Raw genomic sequence first — 23,631 nt, forward strand, 5'->3', positions numbered from 1 at the left:
ACCTAGGCTACCTTTATTATCTTTTCGAAAATGAAGACGGGGAAGATATGATAGTTACCTCCCCCAACGCCGCCGTTTTGGTTCACTCGGAACCTTTTTCCATTAAAAGCCCTTTTTCCACGGAAAGAGAATAGCATGGGGAGATTATACACTATCAATTGACTAGATGCTCTCTTTATAGCTTTAAAGACTTGATGTAGCGTGTGGTGGAGATGTTGACATAAAAATTTGGTGCGTACGCCTAAGTTTTTGGTGCGTGTCGGGAAGTTAACTCTATTAGAAGCCCACCTCAAGTGGAAAGAGCTATGCACATGACAATCGAAGATATGAGAAGGAAAGTACGATTTGATGGACCAGCAACCGGCCCTCTAAGGTATCCATAACGCCACTATGCAAATTCCATTCTGTAAAACTGTAAACCTCCTATTTGCCTGGAAATTTCCTCCATGCCATGATCGTTCAATGCCAGTTCAAACCCACAAGCCAGAAACTCCATGTGAACCCAGTGGTCGAGCCTCAGCGGCCGTTGACTCCTAATTGACCCTTCATACCTACCCCCAATTGCCTTGATTCCCACCAATTATCACGTCCCCATCCTCACCCTGCTACCAACCCGTACCACCCCGCAACCAATCGTTCGTAATGTCCTACTCGAGCAGCAATGGCCGAGATTATTCTGACCTCTTGGAGAAATTGCGCATTGGATCGGAGCATGCTGCGATGGCGCAGTTCTGCCATAACCACCGCGCTGGTCGACTGCACCAGGGTGGTGTTGAGCGAAGTCGGGACTTGAGAACGGCGCTGGGCTCTGATGCTCTGACGCTGGTGAATATGGGCGCACTGGCTGAGGAACCTAGTGGACTCCTGGCGGACCTGGCGGGAGAGGCGGGAGAGGCGGGAGAGGGGGGTGCGAGGGCGCACTTGACGAGTCCGCGGTGAGTGTGAGAGCGAAGCCTGTGCCGTCTGTCGTGCCTGGATGTTGGCCATGATGGTGGAGAAACCACGGTGACGCTGGGCTTCAACGCGAAGCGACTCAGCAGGCCCACGGCGGTGTGCCTGCAAGGCCCGGCGGTTGTGGGACTGGGGGCGTATTGGGCGGTTGTGAAGGGAGAGGTTTCCGGTTGCGGTGATGATGTCGGTCATTTTGACATTACCGGAGACTAGAGAGGCGCGGTTGGTAGTTGTGGTCTGCGAATGGGATGAGTGAGGCGCATTGCCTTGGGTAGAAGTCTGAAAAGGGGCGACAGGTTGGCTGGCGATGCTCTGAGAACGGGAACTTCCAGGAGACGCTGTGGCTTCATCGAGGGAGCCTGAGAGAGCATTGCTGGTAATGCTCATCTAGCCAAAGCGTTGAGTGATCGCAGAGTGATCGCAATGGTTGAGTCCATTGGAATGCGGTTGATGTGTGTTTGGTTGGTTTGGGTTGATACCAGAAATTTGGTAAAAGGTGGTGGGTAAATTTGGATGGTGATGTAGTTGGTGTTTTGGTAAAAATGCGAGAAAGCAGGGGGAATCCGGGCTTAAATGTGCGCAGAAATAAAAATGAGGATTTGCATCCCATCCGGTGAATGGGTGGGCTGCCTCAATCTCAGGTTCAGACCGGATGACAGATTCTCAGAACCTCAACACGGATTTTATTCAGATGTGGTGCCAGAACCTTGAAAAGGTTACTCGTCGTTCTGGGCGGCAGCTTCTTATTGTTCCCACGGAACATGAATAAACTTTGCCCTTCACTCGATCGGGCATGGCCTTCTGTCTGATGTCTATATCCCTGCACGGTGGATCTCGTTCAGTCCCTCAACTATCATGGTCAATTTCAGTGGCACGTCAAGCCAAAAACTCACTTTTTTTTTTTTTGGGGGGGGGGGGGGGGGGGGGGCAAATCAAGATGTAGCTGTGGTTATAGGTATCGTATGGTGATGATGTCTGCTACTCACCTCCGATCTATTGGAAATATATATAAAGCTTCTCTTGCCAAATGAAGTCGCTTTCTTCCACACTCTGTCTTTTGCAGTGAGAGATAATGTCGAATACTCCAGGCACCTCGATCCTCCGTGGAAAAAAATTGAAAGAAGGAGATGAGAGGAAAAAAGGTAATGGTCACATCTTCTGGTTACATATGAAGGCAGTTTGGATTGGTCGGGATATATCTCAGGTTCAGTTTCCACGATGTTGTTATTTGTGGTTTGGATCTGGGAAAACACTACTGTGTGCAATCACCAAAGCTGATATTCTTCCTCTGCAAGATGATGATATTTGGGGATGTGACATGCACTAATCATACAGCTGCATTGGTGGACCCAACGCTTGGGAAAGCATCACATCCTGGAGATTGATGGGTTGAAGACTTGTGTTCGAGAGAATGTGTGTCCGTGTAGACCGCGCTTGGTGCTATACTGGGCGTCACGGTGAAGTGAGTCAGACACTCTTCTCCTATCGCAAACCTTTTTGTTCCTGAAGCATCAACTAAATTTAGCGTTGTAATTCCCCTTCCATACCAAACGATAAATGACTCTACCATCTATCTCGGACCTCACATGTTAGAACAAAAAGCGAGTGTCCTCACTGCATTTCACCCTCTTTTTTGGACCTACCCCCGCAAAGTCGGGAAGTGGGTCCATGTTCTGCTGTTAGCGCAAAGCCACAGTTGCCCCTGCGTTAGCGGGCTGCACTAACACTAACACATCAGCTTTCCCAGTCTGTTCAACTCAGCTCCACCACCGCCCCACTTAATCCCGTCCCGCTTTCGACTTCGCTCATGCACCGAGATTTGGGACGACCGGAGTCGACCGGACGAACACCCGGTCGGCCAGTCCGAGGATCCAAAAAAAAATGCAGTTGATCGTTTAAATGAGATTGTACCTGAAATTGATACGTGCATAGGTAGCTGATGACCACATTGTAGATGCATTTCCCTCTGGTCATGTTCTTGGCCGCATCGGGCATGAGGTGGTGACCGGATGGGTGGCGTCGGTGGTCCTCGCGCTTAATTGAAGATGCAAAAAGGAAACCCGGGTGACCTCATTTGAGAAATAACACCTGCCAAAGGTTGGTCAGTGCCAGGCAGGCAGTCCTGCAGCCCTACCGTGGCCTTCACCAACTGCACCAGCTGTATGCCACCGGCACTGGCACCGGCACCTGCACCTGCCATGAGTCCCGACACTCCGGCACCAGCCCTCAACCGGCAGTCCGGCACCTACTGGCAACTGCAAGCGTGCACTGTCCATCTCAGCAATTGCCCAGGCACCTTCCACTCGGGCCTTACAAGGTCCTGTTTCAGCACATGTCAATAAGCCAAGATCCCTCGTGGTATAGCGGTATGTGGCGGGGCCAGATAAACACTGCACCTTACGTTAGTAACAAAGGTACCATTTTCGTGGACGGGTTCGACCCTGCTCTGGCCGCTGAGATTTTTTGCTCTTTTTTCTTCTTCTTTTTGTGTTAGGGATTGCTTCTTGTCAAGGAGCGTTTGGTGATATTGTTTTGCACGTTTCTTTCTTTCTATTTGTTTGGTAGATAGATTGACTTGTATTTGACTTGTTCGTGATATGATTGATTGATTTCGCAATAGTTACTTTGCGGATTCTACCTCTACTGTTGGTGGGTCCCAGTCATGGCACTCTTGGCATGCCCATGGCCGTTCACCATGGGCCCCCCACTCGTATCCTGGGTCTGCCCACCGTTTCTAGACCTCCAGACCTTTCGCTCTCCTCTCTTCTCCATAGAATCAATCCACCACCACATCTATCGATCTGCTGCTGTTGTTGTTGTTGTTGTTGTTGTTGTTGTTGTTGTTCGTAATCTCACATCTACTCTTTGTCCGCCAGTAGTAAACACAACAACAGCCCTTGCGAGGGATTGATTCCACGGTGTTTGACCACAATCAACCGCCGCATTCTTGACTATGACACTGGAAAGTGCGATGGTTCAGTCGTACTTGTAGCGTCATTTACTTGCACTCTAACGCTCCATTGCATCTCGGCCTCGCGCCTCTTCAACTCCTGCTCAACCACCCGCTCGTGCCCCGCAAGCATTTGCCAACACTTCCTATAGCAGTCCCGGCGCTTAATCAGCGACCATAGAGCCAACTCTGCGTTCTCTCTTTCCTCTGGGCGACATGCCTGGAGCTCTTTCTCTCTTACCATGATACGTGCCGCGTGCACTGCCTCTTTGTCTTGTTCAGCCTGCTTCATGGACTGCAGGCGGCGCAACTGCCTCTTAAGCTGCACACCGTTAAAGCTGCGGACAAAGATCTGATACGATTTGAGGGAGTTCCCGAGGATCACATCCTGGGCCAATCTGAGGAGTCGTCTCTGCTCCGGTGATATCCTGATTTGGCCAGGAGATGCGCGCTGCATAATGGGGCGATGGTAGTGGCTGTTGCTGATGTTGGTGGTCGTGGTCGTGGTGCGTTGGGTACCTGCAGGATCGCAATCCATCTTGGTATCGGTATCGGTAGGTTTTTAGCCGATCGCGGGGCCCTTCATGTCCACATCCGAGCTTGAAATTTGGAAAGGTTGCTGCGACTGCGCATGCAAAGAAGCAGGTCGGTGCATGTGGGCTGAGGGCTGGTTACCTCTGTCAACCGCGACAGTGGTGACGTTGACGGCGATTGAGTTTGAAAGCGAAGTGAGATTGAAGGTGTCCCTCGCCTGTGAGAGGGGTTTCGGGTTTCGGGTTTCGGGACCATAGCGGATTCATCTTCCGTGTTGGGACTTAGCCAGAGGTATGCTTGCTGGCCGTTAGAGAAGTCTTTCTTCTCAGAGGGAAGGAGCGAGGAAGGCCTACCTTGGTGGGGCATCATCTGCTGACAAAGAGGTGCTCGGGGTTTATGGGAATGGAACTTGATGTTATTCAGGAAGGAAAGACCAGCGTCCCAGCGCAAGGGCGTCTCGAAGCTTTGTACTCAGGGGCAACGGCAAGCATCTGCTCTTGGAGTAATGAGCCATTGGGAGATGGGGGCTCAGCAGAAGCACCCAGACGCACTTCATTATCTTGAATTCTTTCCATAATTCTCCAGTTACTTACCGAGGTCAGCGGGTGTTCATGGGCTCCGATGTTCTGCCGTAATGCACTCGCTGCATAGGTAAGCTGAGAGTGGAAGGTGCGTGGCGTTGTTGATGCAAGTGCTACTCGTCTGGCGAGAGGAACCTCGCGACCTAAAGCCTTCGGTGCTCCGCATTTGATGCCACAAATCCAATATTGACCAAGAGTTCATCGGTTTCTTGGCATTCCAGTATGGCCAGCTGGTAGCCTGGCTGTCTGCACTCTGGACTCTGCAGCGAAGCCCTGTATTTGAAGCTTAGCTATATGAAGCCTACATTTGTACTTCCAGGTAGCAGTCGGACAGCTGGTCCTTCTTCCCCGAACCAACCTCTCTTTTCAGGAATTCCAAACACCTTGAGGTCTGAGCTTTTCTTGCCTTTGATCTGTTTCTTGATCAAAGATCTTTATCCGAACACTACGCAGTCCGTCGCTCTTACTGCTAACTACTTTGCTCCGGGTTAACCCTCAACGGTTTTCGCATCTTAGGTACCCAGGTTCTCCATTTCCCCAAGCACTGAGGCCATCCTCTTCCAGCAGATCTGACACTAACATACTTTCTTTCCCCTCCAGCTGAACCTCATGATCGCCATCTGAACAAAGTCTCATCCCCCTAACAACCTCTCAAGATGGCCGACCACAATCATCACGATCAAGCCATGTCGGCTCTTCAAGACCGACTTCGTTCTGTCACAGTCTCGCCCGCTGTTCAGCCAAATCCGAATCCGGCCCCGATCATGACCCCCTCAGCCCCGGACTCGAGCGCCGTCATCGAAGCCAGCGCAGAAAGCTACTTTGCCCCACGTCCGCGCTCCGAACGTATTCGCTCCGTGCCCGCTGACCTGAAGACATTTGGCAACACTCATAATAATACTCATGATTATTTGGCTGGTCTTGCGTACTCAAGAGGCTTTGGCTTCCAAGGAGTTGTTAGATTTGGCGAAGAAGCTGTCAATATGCCCTTTTCCTTCACGGGCACCACAGCAACGGGTGAGGGTGGCGCGGCCACGAGCTCCGGATATCATAGCTACACCGAGAGGGAATTCAATCCGCAGGAACTGTCTAACCCTTTTTTTCCCCTCAGGGACCCGTGGAAAGATGAATTGCGCGCTCGTGACGCTGTTCTCTTTAGATCCAAGAGACAGAAGAAGCTCACCGAGACCACGTCCCGTACCTTGCACGTAGGATCTGGAAGCAAAGTCAGGGGTCATAAATTTTTGCACCACGTATCAAGCTCAGAGGATAATGGCTGGCAAAGTCTGAACAGGGGAAAGGCCGGCAAGGGAACATTTACTTTAACATTGCCAAAGCGCAGGATCTTTACGGGCAAGCTGCGTCCCCTAGCCTCGATCGGGAAAGGGCAAGAGAAGCTTGGAAGAGGGGCTGAGAAAGAATCCCTACGGGCTCGCAGAGTAGCAATGTTGGTTGCTGAGGCCATGCCCACGAGTGCCGTGAGTGAGCTTCCCCTGAAGACGACAACCCGGGCCATGGAACTGGATGGCCAGGGCTCAACCTCGCAGCAGGAGGTCAATCTGGGGCAAACGAGCTCGCTTGGCGGAAATGACGGACACGTCAGTAACGTTGATGACATGGAGGTTGAAGAGGAGGACTTGGAGTCAAACTGCGCGGTTCAGGCAGACTGTGGCTCCCAGTCCAATGATGTGCTGCTGGATGAGGGCCTGTACAGGGCATTTCAGCAACACTCGCTCGGGGTTGGGCAGAACGACATCGAGATGATTCACGGTCTGCCGTGCCCCGCCCCCAGCCCCAGCAGCGGTGAAGCCACTCACGAAATGGAGGAGTAAGCCTTTTGCGAGGATTCGAAGGGCAGATTCCCTCCGTTGATGATCCAGGGTTAATGGGCGATGGCGCTCTCCTGGCCACCGCTAGGCGGTAGCGTTCAGCTATTTGGAGGAGGGAAGTACAAGGAATTAGAATTTCACTGCAATAATCATTTTTGGCTATTGGATCTTGACTTGGATAGCAAGTCAGCATAGCAATCCTGGAGGTAGATAGCCCTTTGAGGTCGCCCTCAAACCATTGAGTTACGCGGTTATTGTGTGTTCTTCCTACCATAATCACATTTACCGAAATTTACCAGAACCGTCTTTTGTCTTGATCCACTCGGTTCCATTTGTTACTTTTACTCTTCAAAAACTTGAGCACCGTCATCCGAATTGCTTTGCCTGGAGCTCAAAATACCAAGTTTCTTTTTTGGAACAATCCGTAATTGATGCGGGGTGTCAGCAGGCCAATTCGGTGCTGAGCACAGCCATTCCTATGCTCAAGCACCTTGACAGTCTTGGCGAGGTGCGCGCCACTACCCGCACCACAACTTTTGACCTTTTGGACCTTCGAAACGAAAGGAGAAAATCAGGCAAATCTCTCAGAAACTCAAAAGAGCGGTCAAAGTAATAGTTCCAGGTACGGTATTTTCGAAATCACTTTCAATTTTCTTATATCTCCTCATTTGGTGGAGTTGCACGTAAATGAAGACTTGTTGTCATCGTCTCGAAGGTCCAAAATGTCAAAAGTTGTGGTGTAGGTGGTGGCGCGACTGTCAAGGTGCTTGAGCATGGGAACAAGTGAATTTGGCGTCCAGCTCGGCTCGCTGGGAGGGGCACTGGGTGAGTTCCCTTCGCTTGCATGAGGACGCATGCCTTAGACAAGCTGACTAACCTCTACCCGGCTTTCTGGGTTTACTATAACCCTCTTCCGTCCCGTCCCCGTCCCCTCCACTGAGCCTCTTTCCTTCTCCACTCAACTTCAGGTTGCAATCCAAGAAGTCCCCAACCAAATTCTCACGCAGTCAGTCGAGCCCTGCCAGCCTTCGCGATGGACACTCCCACCGCAGACATCGACGAGAGATTACACAAGCTCAGCATGGGCCTAGCCACGCCCACACTCTCTAAGCTCCCTTCAGACAATGATACGGAAGCATATCGTGCAGTGCTAAGGGATCTCGAGAGACTCAGAACCAGCACCACCATCACCAGCACCAACGGCAACAGCCTTCTTTCCCCTTTTGAAGAGTGTCCATATCGTTCCAACCCCGAAGAGTATCTCCGTGACATAGAAGCTATCAATCGCAGTCTCGACAACGTCAAAGTCCCGCTCGATATCGGCCAAATGCAGCTCGAGCACTCGGCGACAATGGCCAACCTAATCAGGGCTACCACCGCCGCCCTAAACGGCGACGACAACAGCTTCTTCTTCTTCAACGACAACAACAACACAATCACAATCACCAACACCGACACCAACACCGACATCGACAACCCCCTTCCCCAGGCTCTCCTGAAGGCACTAGAGCCCATCTCCTTCTACCGCTCCCACCGCCAACGCCACAACAACATCCTCTACGGCCTAGGCGTGCTCCGCTGCCGTGATCCCGAAATCGGTAACTTGAGACTTACGCCCAGCACTTCTTACATCTACGATTCGTCCGCGTCCAGCATTTTCATCGATCACCCGTTACGCATCAGCGATATTGAGGCGTCGTTTCAGATGGGTGTAAGTACTCCTATCGGTACCCCTATCGGTGCTTCTACCTCTGCTCAGCCTACTGGTACTGGTACAGGCTCAAAAAAGCTGGCGCAGTTCAAGGCGGCACTTGAGGGGATGTTAAATATGACTAGACAACATGCTGCGCGCGGTGTGGAGGAGGCGAGGGAGGATGTGGGTCCACTGGAGGAGGTGTTGGGGAAGTGGAACGGGATGATTGGCGAGTACTTGGGGAGTAGCTTCACGGATAAGTATGAAATGGAAGAAAGATGGCAGCCTTTTTTTAGGAGATGATGGAGGGGCTGTTGGTGGATTTGATGGAGCAGGTACCTACCATAAGAATGGGGCATATGTAAGGTAGGGAAGGGGTATGGAATGGTGGTCCTGGAAATGGAAATTTCAAGGGGACTGGACTTGTCATGGTGCTGTGTGCTTTATCACAGGATTTCTTTCGGTCGTATTTGATCTCAATGGTGTTATGGGGATTAGGAGTAATGGGTTCGGTGTGTAAAAGTTCCTAGGACGGGAGTATCTTGTAAGACCAGCGGTTGCCGGTTATTGTCCAGTGTCCCAGTTACCAGCGGTCTCGGCGCTCATGGCTCGTGCTGGTTAGGACTGAGTAGCTCCGTGCTAGTTATGCCGGGAGTTGTAACCGCTAGCTACGTACTAATATAATGGCCCTCAAAGGCGGATCAGGTCCTGCCATCCCCAAGCATTCTCTTGTCTCTTCTTTATCTCGTCTTATCTCCTCTGCGTTTTGTTGTTTAGTAACAGCAATGTCATATTATGCATGTGCCAGGGCCTCTACGTACCTCTAGAGGTAGATCTGCTTGCAGTGCGTGACAAAGACGGAGATCTGGGAATACTAATTGGGAACCAGTGGTCTCTGAACATGAGCCTGCTCAACTGAACGATTAGGTCAACTGAATGAGAAGATGAGAAGAAGGACACGGAGAAGAACAAGGAGTATTGATCAGGCATTGGGGTGGAGAGCAGGAGCGTGTGCGAAAATGAAAGGGAATGTTGTACCTACCTTGTTAGTGCTGAATAGCCATTCGAGAGGGTAGGTACGAAGCACAAACGTTTCCAAAAGCCAAGCGAGGATTGGGAAGCCGTAGACTGGACCCCCCACCCATCTGATTGAACTCGTGACCATCTCCATTAGTGTCATCGGGAAGGGCCTGGAATACACCATTCACTTGGAGCACGAGCTGCCTTTGACTCAAGGCAAAGGGCAAAGTTTTGATATCTGATTCTTCTAACTTATGCCGTCCACACCAATTGGTACAGATATTCTTCCACATCCACCACCAGACCAAGGCGCAAAGGCCCTTCTTTCTATCAACAAAGGTATCTTTCTTCATTACTTTATCCAACCTGCAATCCAGCAAGATATTCCACCAAAGGCCAAGCCGCAAAGCGTGCAGCCAAAAACAACCAGACTCCCCAGTAGACCACACCCACGTATCACTTCCAACGAACAAAATGCGCGAGCCCAACACGAACCCAACTTCGGAGGACTCTCACTCCTACGTGCCTCGGAATGATGATCCCGCAAGCAGCAGCGATGATTCCGCCTCGCCGAGACGCAAACTGTCGATTCCCTACATCCTTGAACCCTCCCCATCCAAGAATACGACTCCCCGTCAACAAGCCCAGCACACTCTGACTACTTCCACAGCCAATCAAGCTACACCCAACATCAACGCCAACTCCAGCAACTCCAGCAACGCGAACGACATCCTGAATAAAGCTCCTGCTTCCACTTACACTGCGTCCCCCTCTGGCGTCTCCCACGACCGGGACCGGGTCCAAGAGTACCATGCCCTCCAAGCCAAAGCCGCTATCCGGCGCATCAGTGCTCTTGGTCTGAACCCCCTGGGGCTTACGCAAGAGTATGTTAGAGGCCTCGAAAAGCGGGATCTTGAGCAATGGGTGCGCATATGCAAGACTATGGCCGCGTCTGGGGTTCGCTCCCAGGAGGCTGAGCTCAAGTACCTCGAGGACATGTTGCGGGAGATGCCGAACTGACATTTCCTGGTTCCTCTCGGGCCTTGAGTCTGTTCACCCTGATCGAACATTGTGGGCACGCTGGGGACACTGGACTTTTCTTTCAGGCAACCATGGAGGTCCAGGCGATCAATTATGGTATTCCATGCTTGGAGACTTGGAATGGGTCACAGCGGTCAGGTACGAAGTGAAGAGGCTGTCCAAGAACTTAAAGAGCTAGGACGGCTCCCGCTCCTGGGACGATGGAGGGAGGCAGCGTTGGAGGAAAGAGTGATGGGAAGACAGCTATCAGCGGAACAGTTTGCGTGGGCTGAAAGGAAGGAGCGATGCGGTGCTAGAGGAGCTAGGGGAAATGGAGGGAAGGAGCAATGATGGAGTGGGGGGCTTCAGGAAATCCGGAGGTGGGGCCGTTGGCTCGAGTGCATTTCCATTTCCAATTGGTTTTCCTTTTCTTCATCAGTTCATTTCATTCACAACAAAGCACATAATACGTCTCTCTACAAATGAAAGCATCATCAAGTGACTTCATTACCGGGCCTCGTCTTCTTGCAGGAGCCGTTGCTGTTTTCTTTCCGGCACAGCGAGGAGGTCCATGGAGATGGATGTAAGCAATGTCAACAAATTTCCCCATCCAAAGCACATCAAGAAGTGACACATCCCGAGTGTCATCTTTGGTGTTGCCCATTGCTCGTATCTGACTGCCTTTCTATACCATCGAAGCCGCCAATGTTGGCGTAGAAGGGTATTCCCTTTTCCCTCCTCTTCTCCTCTTCTCCAACCTCTCTGTTGAGCAACCAGCACCAGACCCATGTTCAAACATTCACCTCGGATTTTATCTTGGAGACAGACCAAGGCCTCTTCAAATTCTTATTCATATGCTTTTGACGAAGCATCATCATTTGCATACAACGTAGCTCATCTCCAAGTTTCTGTTGCCACAACATCAGTTGGAATAACTTTGACCCCACCAATTCCGTACCACCGATTTACTACCTCGACAGCTGTCATCTTCGCAGTCAAGTCCGAGTAAGCAACAGAAGCACAGAGCTTCGAACTCAACGGATTTCAAAAGCGAAAAATCTCTATATAACATTATGCTGGTAAGTGCACACACCCCATCAATGCCCTATGCCCTGGCTTGGAAATGTTTCTTTGAATCCTTGAACTCTTTCCCTTGCAAATGCCCTGAATGACTTTGTTTTGGTTTTCTGCCTTTGTTGCTCTTCTCTTTGGTGATTTGAGGCGTTCGCCAGCCTTTTATATGACCAATTGCATTGTATGTTGCTTTGTGTGCCTGTGTTCAAAGAAATTTTGAAGGTCCTCGTCACATCATGACTGGAGAATCACGCACCTACAGTCTCGATCCACAGGCACCAAAGCTATTCCGGCCACACGATCTGTTCTTAATGTCCTGTTGTCAGGTGTCGCTGGGGCAGATTTGGAAGGAAACACTGATCGCTCCTTCCAGTGAAGGGATTCGGGAATATCAGGGCAGGACCCTCCTACCACTTTCAACACTTTGCGACTGTAATTGCAGCGAGAAACTTGCCGGCAGCTCCGCAATCTGGCCTGGACACTTCATTTCGACAATTGACTATCTTCCGTCTGCTATTGTGATTCATCACGAGCACTCCATTCATTATTATCATCATCGACGCACGCGAATTCAGGGGCCGAACCTTTGCAACACACAGAACTCCCTTTGAATCCACCTCGTTGTTCCGATGGCCAGCAGACACACCTCCAACCTCTTTTCCACACCTGGCTGTCCCAGTCGTTTTTCTGCCTTCAACGCAAAGAGCTTATGGCAAGCAATTGACAGCTAACGATTAATCTAGAATAATATTACCAACACCCACGACATCCACAAATCGCAAGAACAATGGGGTACGCTGAGCTAGCCCGTCAGCGCCAAAGGCTGGATGCCCTTTGGGTGACTCGATTTCACCATCTCCGCAACCATCTCGGCGACGAGAAGTTCAACCACCTCACAGATGCGGAGAAGACGAGCAAATGGCATGACTTGGACGCATTCAATCGTGCTAAGAAGAAGAGGAGAAGGAATCTCGCCCGTCTTGCCGAAGAAAAGCGCCGGCCGCGGAAAAAGGCACAAGACCCTGGAAGTGAGTGGCGACAAAGGTTCCAGGCGGACCTGGGATCTCGATACCCGATGGTGTGGCTGCAGTCAGACTCGTCAGAGTCAGAGTGGTCGCCCGAAGATGACGATCAAGTTGACACGCAGGTCGTGGCAACTGTGGGAGGAAAGCTGGCAGACAAGGAAGGTAGAAACGAGAAGGTTGATCTAAAGGGCATTGGGGCTGCGAAAAAGACCGGAAAGGGATCCAAAAAGCGGAAGGCTCAAGTAACGTTCCTGTGCGAGGTTCTCAAAGATTACTACAAGTTATGCAAACAGCCGAGAAGCGAGGAGGGGGCAGCCGAAATCAAGCTTATGCTTCCAGAGGTCAACCAGTTGATGTCCGCAGAGGTCGAGGGCCTCGAGGCTCTCAAGCCGGCCGCAAAGAAGCCTCGTTGCGGTCCTGGCCCGCCAAAAAAGGAAGCAGCCGCTCCTGAGCCGGCCTCGAGCCTGTCACCGCCGCCCACCTCGGGCTCAGATCCCTTGGGACCCTCAGAGCAACCTGTCGCCTCCGCTGCGGATTCTGGGGAGCTCCCCCCCACTGACGCCGCCGCCGTCGTTGTCCCCACTATCACCATCGAACCTCCCACGCCCGACAGCGAGACCAACAAGGGCCCTTTTGAGTCACCCCGCGCCATCAAAGCGGCCACTGGCGCCAGAAAACCCGTTCGTTCCCGCAAGACAGTAACGGTAACCCCGGAACAAGACCCTGCTGCCCCTGCTTCTGGCGAGGCCACCCCAGCCGCCGCCCCTACTGCCACTACCAAAGCCGCGCCCAAGAGACGGGGCCGCCCTCCGAAGAACAAGGCAGTGACGGTGACTCCAGAGCAACAATGTGCTGTCTCCGCCGCTACCACAACCCAAGAGCTCAAACCGGACAGCCAGCCCGCCAAAGACACGCCAAAGCCAGCCAAAAGACGCGGCCGCCCTCCCAAGAACAAGAAGTAATCAACGAGCTGTAGTTGTCTCTCAACGCTGTGCTTGAACAAGTAACAGCAACGGCCCGCCCAGGACGACGAAGAAATGACGGCTTTTGGCGGCATTAGGGGGGTGTTTGGCATTTGACGTTAGACATGGGAACTGGGACACAACACGCACACACGACGATCTAGAGGCCTAGAGAGCCAGAGAACATCTGAAATTTAATCTGGTTAGGAGAAAGGATGGAAGACAGGGGTAAGAGATATTGGATGACAAATGCATTGGATATGACCAGATATCGGGCAGGTATAAGGAAGGAAGGAAAGACAAATGGGTCAGAAAGGAAACGACAGATGGGTTAGGAAGGAAGGAAACGATAAACGGGTTAGAAATACAAGGCAAGGCAAGGAAGACTCGGTTTGGACCTTGGAGATGGCATAGCATATGGACGAGGATCGTGCTTCTTGGACACTCAGAGAATACGAGATTCGTCTTGCAGCAGCAGCAGGTCAGAAGTCGGAAACGGTACTAGCGGTCTAGCGGGAATAAGTGAATTGGAAAGCATGTTTTGCATGGAAACATTCATATATACCTACCTTGAACAAGAGCAGCAGTGACAACTTTTGACTTTGTTGAATAACTCAATTTGTAGTACAGTACTACAGTGCTACCAAAAGATGCTTAATGCCTTCATGCTCATAATGCTATCGTATCCGTATCGTGATAATATCGTACCTAATATCCCAACTTCCCTTTTCCTTTCCTTTCCCGTCTTGACTTCTTCTCACAATCACATCCCCACACTTTCCCATTTTAACCACTTTTCTCCTTACACAACCTAGCTGCGGCGACTCAAGCAACTAAAGATCATCCCTCCTCCTAAACTCAATCATGACCCCATCCTTGGTACTAGTAAACGTATCAACAAGCTGCATCTCCCCCTTCCGATGCCGTCCATACTCGGCCCCCTCCTTGCCTCCCTCCGCCGCATCCTCCACGCCCACCGCCCTGCGCAAGTCATACAAGAACAGCGTCCTCGCCAACGTGATGCTCATCTCAATGTACGCCAGTCCCTTGCCGATGCACCCGCGCGGGCCGATGGAGAAAGGGCAGAAGGCCGATTGGGCTAGTTGGATTTGTTCTTCCGTGGCCGTGACGCCCTTTTCCGTGGCAACAGAGGAAGTGGAAGTGGGCAGCCAGCGCTCGGGAGTGAATGACCAGGGGTCCGGGTAATAAGCCGCGTTGTGGTGGATGGTGTAATGAGGGACGCCGACGATGGTTCCCTGGGGCACGTGTTCGCCGTCGATGGTGATTCCTCCGGGCAAAACTTCGCGAGGGAGCAGGCCGCCTACGGAGGGGGACAGGCGCATGGCTTCGTCGACGCAAGCACGCAGGTAGGTGCAGGATTGCAGGGCGGGGCCTTGGTGGATATCTTCTACTGAGCTGAAGCGGGAGCGGATTTCTTGGGTGACGCGCGCCAAAGCGGACGGGTTGCGGACGAGATAGAAGAGGGTGGCGGCCATGGCGGTGGAGGTGGTGTCGGAGCCGGCGATGATGAGCAGGTTGGACTCGCCCCAGAGCTCAGGGGTCGTGAAACCTTGCCCGGTTTCCGGGTCGCGGGCCTTGAGGAGGTGGTAGAAGAAGTCGCGGCGGTCGGTCTCGTCGCCTAGAGCGGTGCGCTCGGCGAGTTGTTGTCTGCTGTAGGCCATGTATTGGGCACGGCCGGAGGCGATCTTGCGGAGGAAGATCTTGTCGAGAGAGAGCTTGTCGAGCATGGGCATGGTGCCGCAGATGAGGTGGCGGTGGGCGGCGACGGAGACGAGGTCGACGGCGTAGCGGTTGTCGGGCTTTTCGAGCATGTGGAAGGCTTTGCCGAAGCAGAGATCGCCCAGGATGTCCATGGCGAGCCAGTTGCACCAGTCGGACATGTTCTTGGGAGTGGACCAGCCCTTCTTGTCGGCGAGGGCGAAGCCGGATGTGACGGTGGAACGGCCAAGGTCGCCGATGGCGTCGCAGAAGGTGCGGATGTTGGCCAGAATGTAGCGCTCGACTTCCTTGACGGCCGAGTCGGAGAAGGCGTGCGCCAGGACGCGGCGCTTGCGGGCGTGCAAGTCGCGGTCGCGGGCGTTGTGGGTGTTGGGAGCAGGGTGGACGAAGGCGTCGTAGAACTCGGCCTTGCGCACATTGGCCTTGAAGCCGTAGATTTCCTTGAGGGCGGTGTTGGAGTTGACGGAGAGCGAGTTGGGTCCGAAGCGGACGAACTTGCCGTATTTCTCGTGCATGCGCCAGAACTCGAGATGTCGGTCACCCTTGAAGGCATGGTAGGCCATGTAGCCGTCGGTCAGCTTGGCGAGCAAGGGACCAGGGTATTTGGCAAGGGGGTGGAGGAAGAGACGGTAGACGACGAGGCATGTTGTCTGTTGTTGTTGTTTGTGTTAGTGCCGATATCGTGTAAGGAAATATCTTGGTGGTTTGGGGGAAATTTGAACGTACGTAGACAGCGCCGAGGACGACCAAAGCCCCCAGCCAAAGCTGGAGGTGGGCAGCTCCAAATGCCATTTTGGAAGTTTGTCTTATACAGATAAGATAAGAAATCTCTCTGTTGAAGACGAGACAAGACGGTTGCTGGTCAGAAGAGAAAGGCAGGCCCTGATGGACGACGTTATTATAATAAAGAAATGTCCCAAAAGAGATGACAAATGGTCCCGTGATACTTCCCCCGCCATCATCCTGTTTTTTGCTTCTGTCGTTTGTCTTGTTGCGATGGTGAGAGGAGGAGTATCGGTTTGCGCCGGCATTGTTGTCCGACAATGACATCTGAAGAGGAGCGGGGGTCGGATCAGGGTTATGCGAGCGGTAAGGGATATGTCCAGGGTTATGAGTGGACGACACAACTGCATTATGATGTCGCAGTGTCTTTGTTGACTCCAATGCGCCAATCGCCAAGAGTCATCTGCCAATACAACGGCAATTCGCGGTGTTATCTTTCTTTTACGAGCACGGAATTGGACACGGAAGGTTTCCATCTCCATGATCGACTTCCATGATAGATTCCATGCTTGTTGTACTGTAGCATTGCATTTCTAGAGATTTTTGCAAGGGGTTCTGCACCCGATAATTGAATATGAATTGTCTGGGATTGGATATCATCACTGTTATCGCATTGGACATGGAGTATTGTGCATTATCCATGAATATTGATGGGAAATATTTGAGGTATTACGATCCTCTTGGCGCCATTCGAGTCCATGGCAGTGAGAAAACACCTCAGACGACGGAAAATTGAGCTGTCAAGGACGAAGAGCCGGCGGGAAGAGCGGCCTCGAGCGGATGAGACGGGATGTCGTTGACGGAGCCCCATCGTCCCCAGAGCCCCAGAACTGCAGTGGAGTTTGACGTGTGGGACAGTGGATGAACTCCCCGGATTTCTTCCTCTTGGCACTGTTAGTGCCGATTTAGCTGTCCCAAGACCGAGATGTCCGTGCACGCCGATAAACTCCACCCACCTTAAGCCGACCTCCACTGTTTGTCCACCACTGTGTCCCTGTGGCTGATTCAACCCACTGTTGATCCACCGAACAGCCGCAATCATCACCAATTCAATGCAAGGCTGAGAAGGCTGACTTTCCTCTTGCAACTTCGAGGACGCGACAGACGCGAGTTGTTTTCTCTCAGCATTATCTCCTATTCTCTGTCGCAGTTACCCCTCGCCCACCCTACAGATGCGCCATCATCTCACCACATAACCTAATACCGCTGCAATGACTATCTGCAAATTCTACCAGCAAGGCACTTGTCGCTTTGGAAGTACGCGTTCTGGGAACTTTCTACTTCTCGTGCTTGACCTTACTGACCCTCTGCTGCCTGACCAGACAACTGCCGATTCGAACATCCTTTAAAAGGACCTAGCGAATTTCAAACAGGCAATCGATTCGGTGCCCTAGCCGGCAACGGCGGCAGCTTCGGCTCGAACCAAAATTCCGGATTCAGCAACAACCGAAGCAGAGAACTCCCCGACAAACTCGACGCCGAAGCCAAAGCCATTCAAAAAGACCTGACCGACGAACTCCCATCATGGATCCTCTCAGCATACGCTCCAGGGAAAGAACCGCCCGAACAACTATTTGGTGGAGAACAACGGGAACAGAGTTTCGAGGAAATCCGATTGTATTACATGAACGGTCTCGCAGCCGGTAATCCCGAAGGAGCACTGAACGACATCAACAACCTCTACCAAAGCGCCCAAGCGCAGATCCAAGCAACGCTAGGAAATATCCAGGGTGCCATCCAATACCTCGTTGAGGCCGGTAACAAGCATCCGAACCGACACGACATTTGCAAGCAAAACACACTACCAGGAGGGACTACGGGCGAGTTCGGAAGCGACAGACCAAAGCCAAATCCCTTTGGAAGCTCAACAACAAGCACATTTGGTTCTCCTCAAACAACAAGCAACGTCTTTGGTGCTCCCTCTCAGCCAGCGGGCGCCTTTGGTCAACCAGCAGCTCTAGGAGCCAACCCAAATCCCTTTGGAGCTCCGGCCTTTGGACAACCGGCACAACCAGCTGCTGCTTCACCCTTTGGACAGCCCTCAGCATTGGGAGCCTCAACATCAGCATTCGGGACACCTAGCGCGTTGGGGGCGAAACCAAACCCATTTGGGACACCAGCAACAGGAGGAGCATTCGGCCAACCAGCTGCTGCCCCCGCCTTTGGACAGCCTACACAGCCGGCGGGCGCATTTGGTCAGCCAGCACAGCTAGGAGCCAAGCCGAACCCATTCGGAACACCAGCCGCCCCAGCGACCAGCGCCTTTGGTCAACCAGCGACGTTGGGAGCAAAGCCCAATCCGTTTGGAACACCAACCGCTCCAGCAGCAGGAGGGGGCGCATTCGGGGCCCCAACAACAGCCAGTCCCTTCAACCAGTCGACACAGGCGTCCAATCCGTTCGGACAACCAACAAACAGCTCCTTCGGACAGTCAACAACTACTCCAGCAGCGAACCCTTTTGGAGCTCCAGCACAGTCAACAAGCGGTTCATTTGGCACCTCAGCCGGTCCAGCCACCACCAACCCCTTCGGCGCCCCAACCGCCGCCGCCGCTCCCGCTGCTACACCCTCACCATTCGGTACCTCCACAACAACACCATTAGCCAATCCCTTTGGCGTCCCACAACCCACCACTGCATCAGCCAGCAACCCCTTCGGCCAACCACCTGCCGCTGCTCCTACACAGCCCGCCAGCGCCGGAGCCGCCGCAGGAACCTCCCCCTACGCCCCCACCGCTACCCGCCAACACCCACCCATAACTGCCTACATCACGCGCTCACCGCTCGACAACCGTCTACAAACCTTCAAGGGCAAACCAGTCTCCTACCAACGGATTCCCAAGCCAGGCGCTCCCGACACCGCGCCGCCCGAGAAGGAAGTACCGGTGATCAGGAACTTCGACGGAAGTTTCCAGATCATTTGGTTCCCTGACGGAGCGCCCAAGTATACCCCCGATACGGAGGGGTTGGCGGAGCAATATACCCCGGATGTGTTGAGTCAATGGCAGAAGTTTGTGGAGACGGGGAGGTTCGAAGGCGGGGTGATGCCGGAGGTTGCGCCGAGGAGGGAGTTTTGTGCTTGGGATTTCTAATTTCTGAGCGCCTCCTTGAATGGCTGGCTATTGAAGAGGGTCTATTTATGGTATGGGTTGGAAGATAGAGGGAGGATGCGATAGAGATGGGAACTGAAGGATAAGCACAAAGCGATAGGCTTCAATGGATGTCAACATGTGGTCAATGGCTAGTTGTACGGAAATGATGAGCGTTTTGTTCTGGATACCGATACCCTTTACCTAGCGATATTGGAAACGCCGGATAGAACTTGTGTTTGACAGCGAATTCCAAAAGAATGGATGGATTGTCAAAGTTATGATATGCAACGCAAGGGAACGAATGCATTGCATTGCATTGTGAAACAAGATTATGGTAAACTTAGCTCCGGCGTCGTGAGAAGCCTCACTGGCTGTGGAAAGAATGAATCCAGCCGGGGTTATTCATGAAAATCAGTTTCTGCTCTTGACTATCCGAGTCGCCGTATCATCGTCAAGGTAACGCACTAACAGCTTTCTGGAGGGAATGCAAAGATTTCTTCTTTTCTCTAGGTAAGCTTGATTTCGCTCCCAACTTTCCCGAAATCATTTCAACACCAATCTGTGATTCTGTCTCTTCGCAATCATCATCGTATTATTTTAAGCTTCAACCACACACAACCTACGCTCCTCCAAACCCACCCCTAGCCATCTTTTTAGCCCTCTGATCCCTCCGATTATGATTCGCTCTACTCCCCTTACTCGCCTCCTTCCTACGTTTCGCCAGATCCGAATCCGGTGCTTGTGGTCCAGATCCAGATCCTCCAGCTTCACCACCACCTCTTCCACCACCTCCCCTGCCTCCTCTGCCTCTCCCCCTTCCACCACCTCTTCCACCTCCACCTCCACCTCCACCTCGTGGCCCACCATATCCTCCCCTTCCAGAACCACCACCACCATCCGTGTCAGTATCGGTATTACCGTCATCACCTCCCCGGTCTCGCCACCTGGTACTTTGCACCTCACTCTGCTGTCCACTAAACGCCGCCCCACCATCCCCAAATTTCCTGTCTAACCTCCTCTTCATGCCCTGATCACGATTAATCATCACCCCGAACCCTTCCACCATCTCATCGCTTAATCCCGTCTTGTCTTTTAGTTCTTTCCTTTCTCTCCCGCGTCTGGTCTCCGCATCGCGGCCAAACACCGCAGGCCGCGTCTTCCACGCTTCGTAAAGGACCGCTTCTGTCGCTTCTGATAACCCGCCTGCTGTGCTTTGCGTGGCACTGGGCGCGTCTTGTAAACGAATGTCTTCCACGCCCGCGGCCACCGTTGCCGCGTCCACTGTGCCGCCCACGTCTGCTGCGTCGTAGGTGTCGTCGCGCTCGTCGTCGTCCGAGTCGAAGGCGGCGAGAGCCGACAAGATGCGCGATTTGTAGGAGGGGTTGGTGGTGGTTGGGGGCGCGGAGAGCAGCTTGTCGGCGGAGGTGTCGGTGCGTTTGCCGAGTTGGAGTTGGGAGGCAGGGACGGAGAGAAGGAAGTCGTCGTCGTCGTCGTTGATAGTTGGGGGCAAGGGTGGAGTGGATCTTGGTGATCGGATATGCGGTTTGGGTTTGGGTTGGGTGGGAGATGGGGGCGAAAGGGTAGCGGATCGGTCGGCTGATTGGAGATGTGGTGGGAGTGAGTCCTCGAGGAGACAGGCGACCACTTGCTCGGTGTCGGAAGAGTAGTGGTCGAGGAGCTTGGAGATGAAACCTGAGCCGAGGTCGGGGAAGAGATCTTGGATTTGAGAGATCTGGGACATGCGGTGGATATGGATCTCTTGTTTCTGCTGCGTGTCCTCGAACGAGGAGAGATCTTTACCCTTGCCTTTGTCTATGCCCTTTCGTTGATGGTTGACGAGTCTTTTGGGGCGTGGGATGCCACCGCCGGGTTTTTTGAACGTCGCCAATTCCTTCAAGACGGATTTCGTTCGGGTGTTTCCTGACCCGACGCTATCCAGCTTCCGCTGAAGTTGTTGCAGCAATGGTGTAGAAGTCACCAACTCCGCCACCAAGGAATCGTTGACGTTCGTTGGTCCGGCCTTGTGCGCATCCGCCGCCGCTTTGAGAGAATACAATTGATCCGTCAGGGCAGATAGTCTCTGATCCTGGCTACCGTCCGCTAACCCAACCACGCAGAGGTACGTAGTGGCAATGATCACCTTGCGTAGAGGTGGGTTCATGATCTTGTAGCAAGACACCAGCCCATCGAGGAAGTCGCTACCTGCCAGGAAGAAGCCGGCTACTTGCGGAGAAGAGCCAATGAGGTCGTTTACTCGATCCAGCCGCTGTTCCACACCCTTGAGATCGCCGCCTTGTTGGAGGCCGAGGTCTAGATTCTTGATGAGGAACTTCTTTAGGGCGGATAGTGAGGCGTCTAGTGACTTTTGCGCGGGGTCTGAAAGTGTTGATAAGAGCTCAGATGATCGCTTCTTGCCGTATACACGACAGAGGTCGGAAAGAAATTCCCATTGTGTCAGGGGAACTGGTGGCGATGGGGAGCGGAGAAGTCGTGAGGTTAAGAGGAAGGCATCCTTGAGTAGGCGCTTTGCTGATTGGGATGGACCGAGGATAGTTGTGCTGTCGAGAGCAGTTTGACGGATGAAGGAGGTGAGGAATGTGGTGAGACTCTCATCTTTGGCCGAGATATCGCGGAAGTCTGGATCGGGAAGCGAGATGTGGCTGTCGATGAGTGCGAGCCAGGCGTCTAAGCAAGCGACCCATTCATTGGGGAGGAGTTGGTCTCTCCATGCGGCGAGGGGAAACAGCGCAAAGGCTGGGAGTTTGGAGGCCATGATCAAACACGATGTTGTAAACAGCTGGCCAAAGAGGTGTTTGATGCCAAGACTTGGAGATGTTGACGTCGACGAGTGAGATGCAGTGAGCTTCAATGGAGGGAGTGGGTATAGAATGTAGAAAATATCGACACTGAAACAAAAGATGGCCCGTCTATTTATCAGTAAGCCCGAGTCTATAATAATCGGAAAAAGGTGGTAAGGCGACAAATGAGATTGAAGATTGGAAGTTGATCATGGAAGTTGAATGGTTGCCCCACGCTGACATTCATGATCCGTTGGAGTCGTGAAAGGTACAAAGTGACTTTCTGTCCTCCAGTCTCACGCCGCATGTGTCATTGCGGGGAGATACCGGCCGGCAAGACGCTGCGAGGTCCAATCCGTTGCAGATCCTCAGCCACATGATCCTCCCAAGGTTTCTTGCTCAGCCACACATTCCGAGGGGTCAAAGAAACAAGCGTAAGCCACACGCCAAGCCCACAAAACGGCCATGCCCCGTTGCGCGCAAAATATGGAGTAAAAAAATTATCTCGACGGTCCCTCTTGAACGCTCGCCGGAACAACTCAACTTCCAGTTCGCCAGAATCCAAGCTTCAGCCTTCATCACTTTGCCGAAGCCGATTTACCTCCTTCGAGTCGTGAAGGCACCTTTTTGCAGTCCAGCAGCCTCTCTTAGCAGTCAACCAACCATCTCAACACCAGTCAAGATGTCTTCCTACAACAAGGACCAGAAGGATTTCGGCGAGGCCCCCGTATGTGCTGTCCTTGATAGACCTCTGCGTCGTGTCGCCATCATGACACCTTGACACCGTGACGCCGACCGACGACTAACTCCCCGAATAGAAGGTCCACCGTGTCCGCATCACCCTCACCTCCAAGAAGGTCCAGGCTCTCGAGAAGGTCTGCTCCGAGCTTGTTGAGCGTGCCAAGTCCAAGGAGCTCCGCGTCAAGGGCCCCGTCCGCCTTCCCACCAAGATCCTCAAGATCACCGTATGTCGCCGTCCTTCCCCTACATGGTCCCTTGGATCACATGCTGATATATCATCCCCGACAACAGACCCGCAAGACCCCTTGCGGTGAGGGTTCCAAGACCTGGGATCTCTTCGAGATGCGCATCCACAAGCGCCTCATCGACTTGACCGCCCCCACCGAGATCGTCAAGCAGATCATCGTCAACATCGAGGCCGGTGTTGAGGTTGAGGTCACCATTGCTGCTTAAGTTTGGTTTGACTGGCCAAAGGCAAGGGGGCAAGAAGCTGCGAAAGCGGGTTTTTGGTCCCGAACCGAACCCAACCAGGGGAAGGATTCAAAAAATACAAAAACAATTGGAAAAATTGGATTGTGGGATGGGTCCCGTTGGGCTAGTGATATAGCGCAATGATTCATCGTTCCTTTCCCCTGGATATTTTGTCTGTTCCCAATGCGCGCCTTTTACAGTGATGCTGACTTGATGGGATGCGACGTAGAGAAGGCTCGGCGGAGGAGGTAAAAGGGACCGGTTGATATCGTGGAGTTGCTTGATGTCCAAAAACGTAATTTACACAGTAATCTACATACGCCTCGCTGGTAAGGTCAATCAATATACATCATACAACTCAACCAACA

General features: G+C 52.6%; 10 protein-coding genes across 10 annotated transcripts; 6 read left to right on the top strand and 4 right to left on the bottom strand.

Annotated features, from left to right (window-relative positions):
* Positions 1-597: 597 nt before the first annotated feature.
* On the bottom strand, positions 598-1,338 carry SMAC4_05888 (uncharacterized protein; the record flags this gene model as incomplete). The annotated part of the gene is made up of 1 exon (XM_003345683.1): positions 598-1,338. The coding sequence occupies one exon, from the start codon at positions 1,336-1,338 to the stop codon at positions 598-600; it is 741 nt and encodes a 246-aa protein (XP_003345731.1).
* A 2,564-nt stretch (positions 1,339-3,902) lies between these two features.
* SMAC4_05889 (uncharacterized protein) lies at positions 3,903-4,439 on the bottom strand (the record flags this gene model as incomplete). Its single annotated transcript, XM_003345684.1, has 1 exon — positions 3,903-4,439. The coding sequence occupies one exon, from the start codon at positions 4,437-4,439 to the stop codon at positions 3,903-3,905; it is 537 nt and encodes a 178-aa protein (XP_003345732.1).
* Positions 4,440-5,672: 1,233 nt separating this feature from the next.
* On the top strand, positions 5,673-6,848 carry SMAC4_05890 (uncharacterized protein; the record flags this gene model as incomplete). The annotated part of the gene is made up of 1 exon (XM_003345685.1): positions 5,673-6,848. The coding sequence occupies one exon, from the start codon at positions 5,673-5,675 to the stop codon at positions 6,846-6,848; it is 1,176 nt and encodes a 391-aa protein (XP_003345733.1).
* Positions 6,849-7,713: 865 nt separating this feature from the next.
* SMAC4_05891 (uncharacterized protein) lies at positions 7,714-9,350 on the top strand. The gene is made up of 2 exons (XM_066090359.1): positions 7,714-8,556; positions 8,624-9,350. Exons 1-2 carry the CDS (start codon positions 7,879-7,881, stop codon positions 8,669-8,671), a joined length of 726 nt encoding a protein of 241 aa, XP_065947398.1. The 5' UTR covers positions 7,714-7,878; the 3' UTR covers positions 8,672-9,350.
* Positions 9,351-10,032: 682 nt separating this feature from the next.
* On the top strand, positions 10,033-10,578 carry SMAC4_05892 (uncharacterized protein; the record flags this gene model as incomplete). Its single annotated transcript, XM_003345687.1, has 1 exon — positions 10,033-10,578. One exon carries the CDS (start codon positions 10,033-10,035, stop codon positions 10,576-10,578), a length of 546 nt encoding a protein of 181 aa, XP_003345735.1.
* Positions 10,579-12,439: 1,861 nt separating this feature from the next.
* Positions 12,440-13,639, top strand: SMAC4_05893 (uncharacterized protein; the record flags this gene model as incomplete). Its single annotated transcript, XM_003345688.1, has 1 exon — positions 12,440-13,639. One exon carries the CDS (start codon positions 12,440-12,442, stop codon positions 13,637-13,639), a length of 1,200 nt encoding a protein of 399 aa, XP_003345736.1.
* A 611-nt stretch (positions 13,640-14,250) lies between these two features.
* Positions 14,251-16,429, bottom strand: SMAC4_05894 (uncharacterized protein; the record flags this gene model as incomplete). The annotated part of the gene is made up of 2 exons (XM_003345689.2): positions 14,251-16,029; positions 16,106-16,429. The coding sequence occupies 2 exons, from the start codon at positions 16,427-16,429 to the stop codon at positions 14,473-14,475; spliced, it is 1,881 nt and encodes a 626-aa protein (XP_003345737.2). The 3' UTR covers positions 14,251-14,472.
* Positions 16,430-17,177: 748 nt separating this feature from the next.
* Positions 17,178-19,564, top strand: SMAC4_05895 (uncharacterized protein). The gene is made up of 2 exons (XM_003345690.2): positions 17,178-17,419; positions 17,485-19,564. The coding sequence occupies exons 1-2, from the start codon at positions 17,374-17,376 to the stop codon at positions 19,251-19,253; spliced, it is 1,815 nt and encodes a 604-aa protein (XP_003345738.1). The 5' UTR covers positions 17,178-17,373; the 3' UTR covers positions 19,254-19,564.
* A 204-nt stretch (positions 19,565-19,768) lies between these two features.
* SMAC4_05896 (uncharacterized protein) lies at positions 19,769-22,026 on the bottom strand (the record flags this gene model as incomplete). Its single annotated transcript, XM_003345691.2, has 1 exon — positions 19,769-22,026. One exon carries the CDS (start codon positions 22,024-22,026, stop codon positions 19,873-19,875), a length of 2,154 nt encoding a protein of 717 aa, XP_003345739.1. The 3' UTR covers positions 19,769-19,872.
* Positions 22,027-22,427: 401 nt separating this feature from the next.
* SMAC4_05897 (40S ribosomal protein uS10) lies at positions 22,428-23,385 on the top strand (the record flags this gene model as incomplete). Its single annotated transcript, XM_003345692.2, has 3 exons — positions 22,428-22,778; positions 22,870-23,016; positions 23,084-23,385. 3 exons carry the CDS (start codon positions 22,428-22,430, stop codon positions 23,243-23,245), a joined length of 660 nt encoding a protein of 219 aa, XP_003345740.2. The 3' UTR covers positions 23,246-23,385.
* Positions 23,386-23,631: the final 246 nt, after the last annotated feature.

Source organism: Sordaria macrospora, chromosome 6, assembly GCF_033870435.1.
Source record: "Sordaria macrospora chromosome 6, complete sequence".
Lineage (NCBI taxonomy): Eukaryota > Fungi > Ascomycota > Sordariomycetes > Sordariales > Sordariaceae > Sordaria > Sordaria macrospora.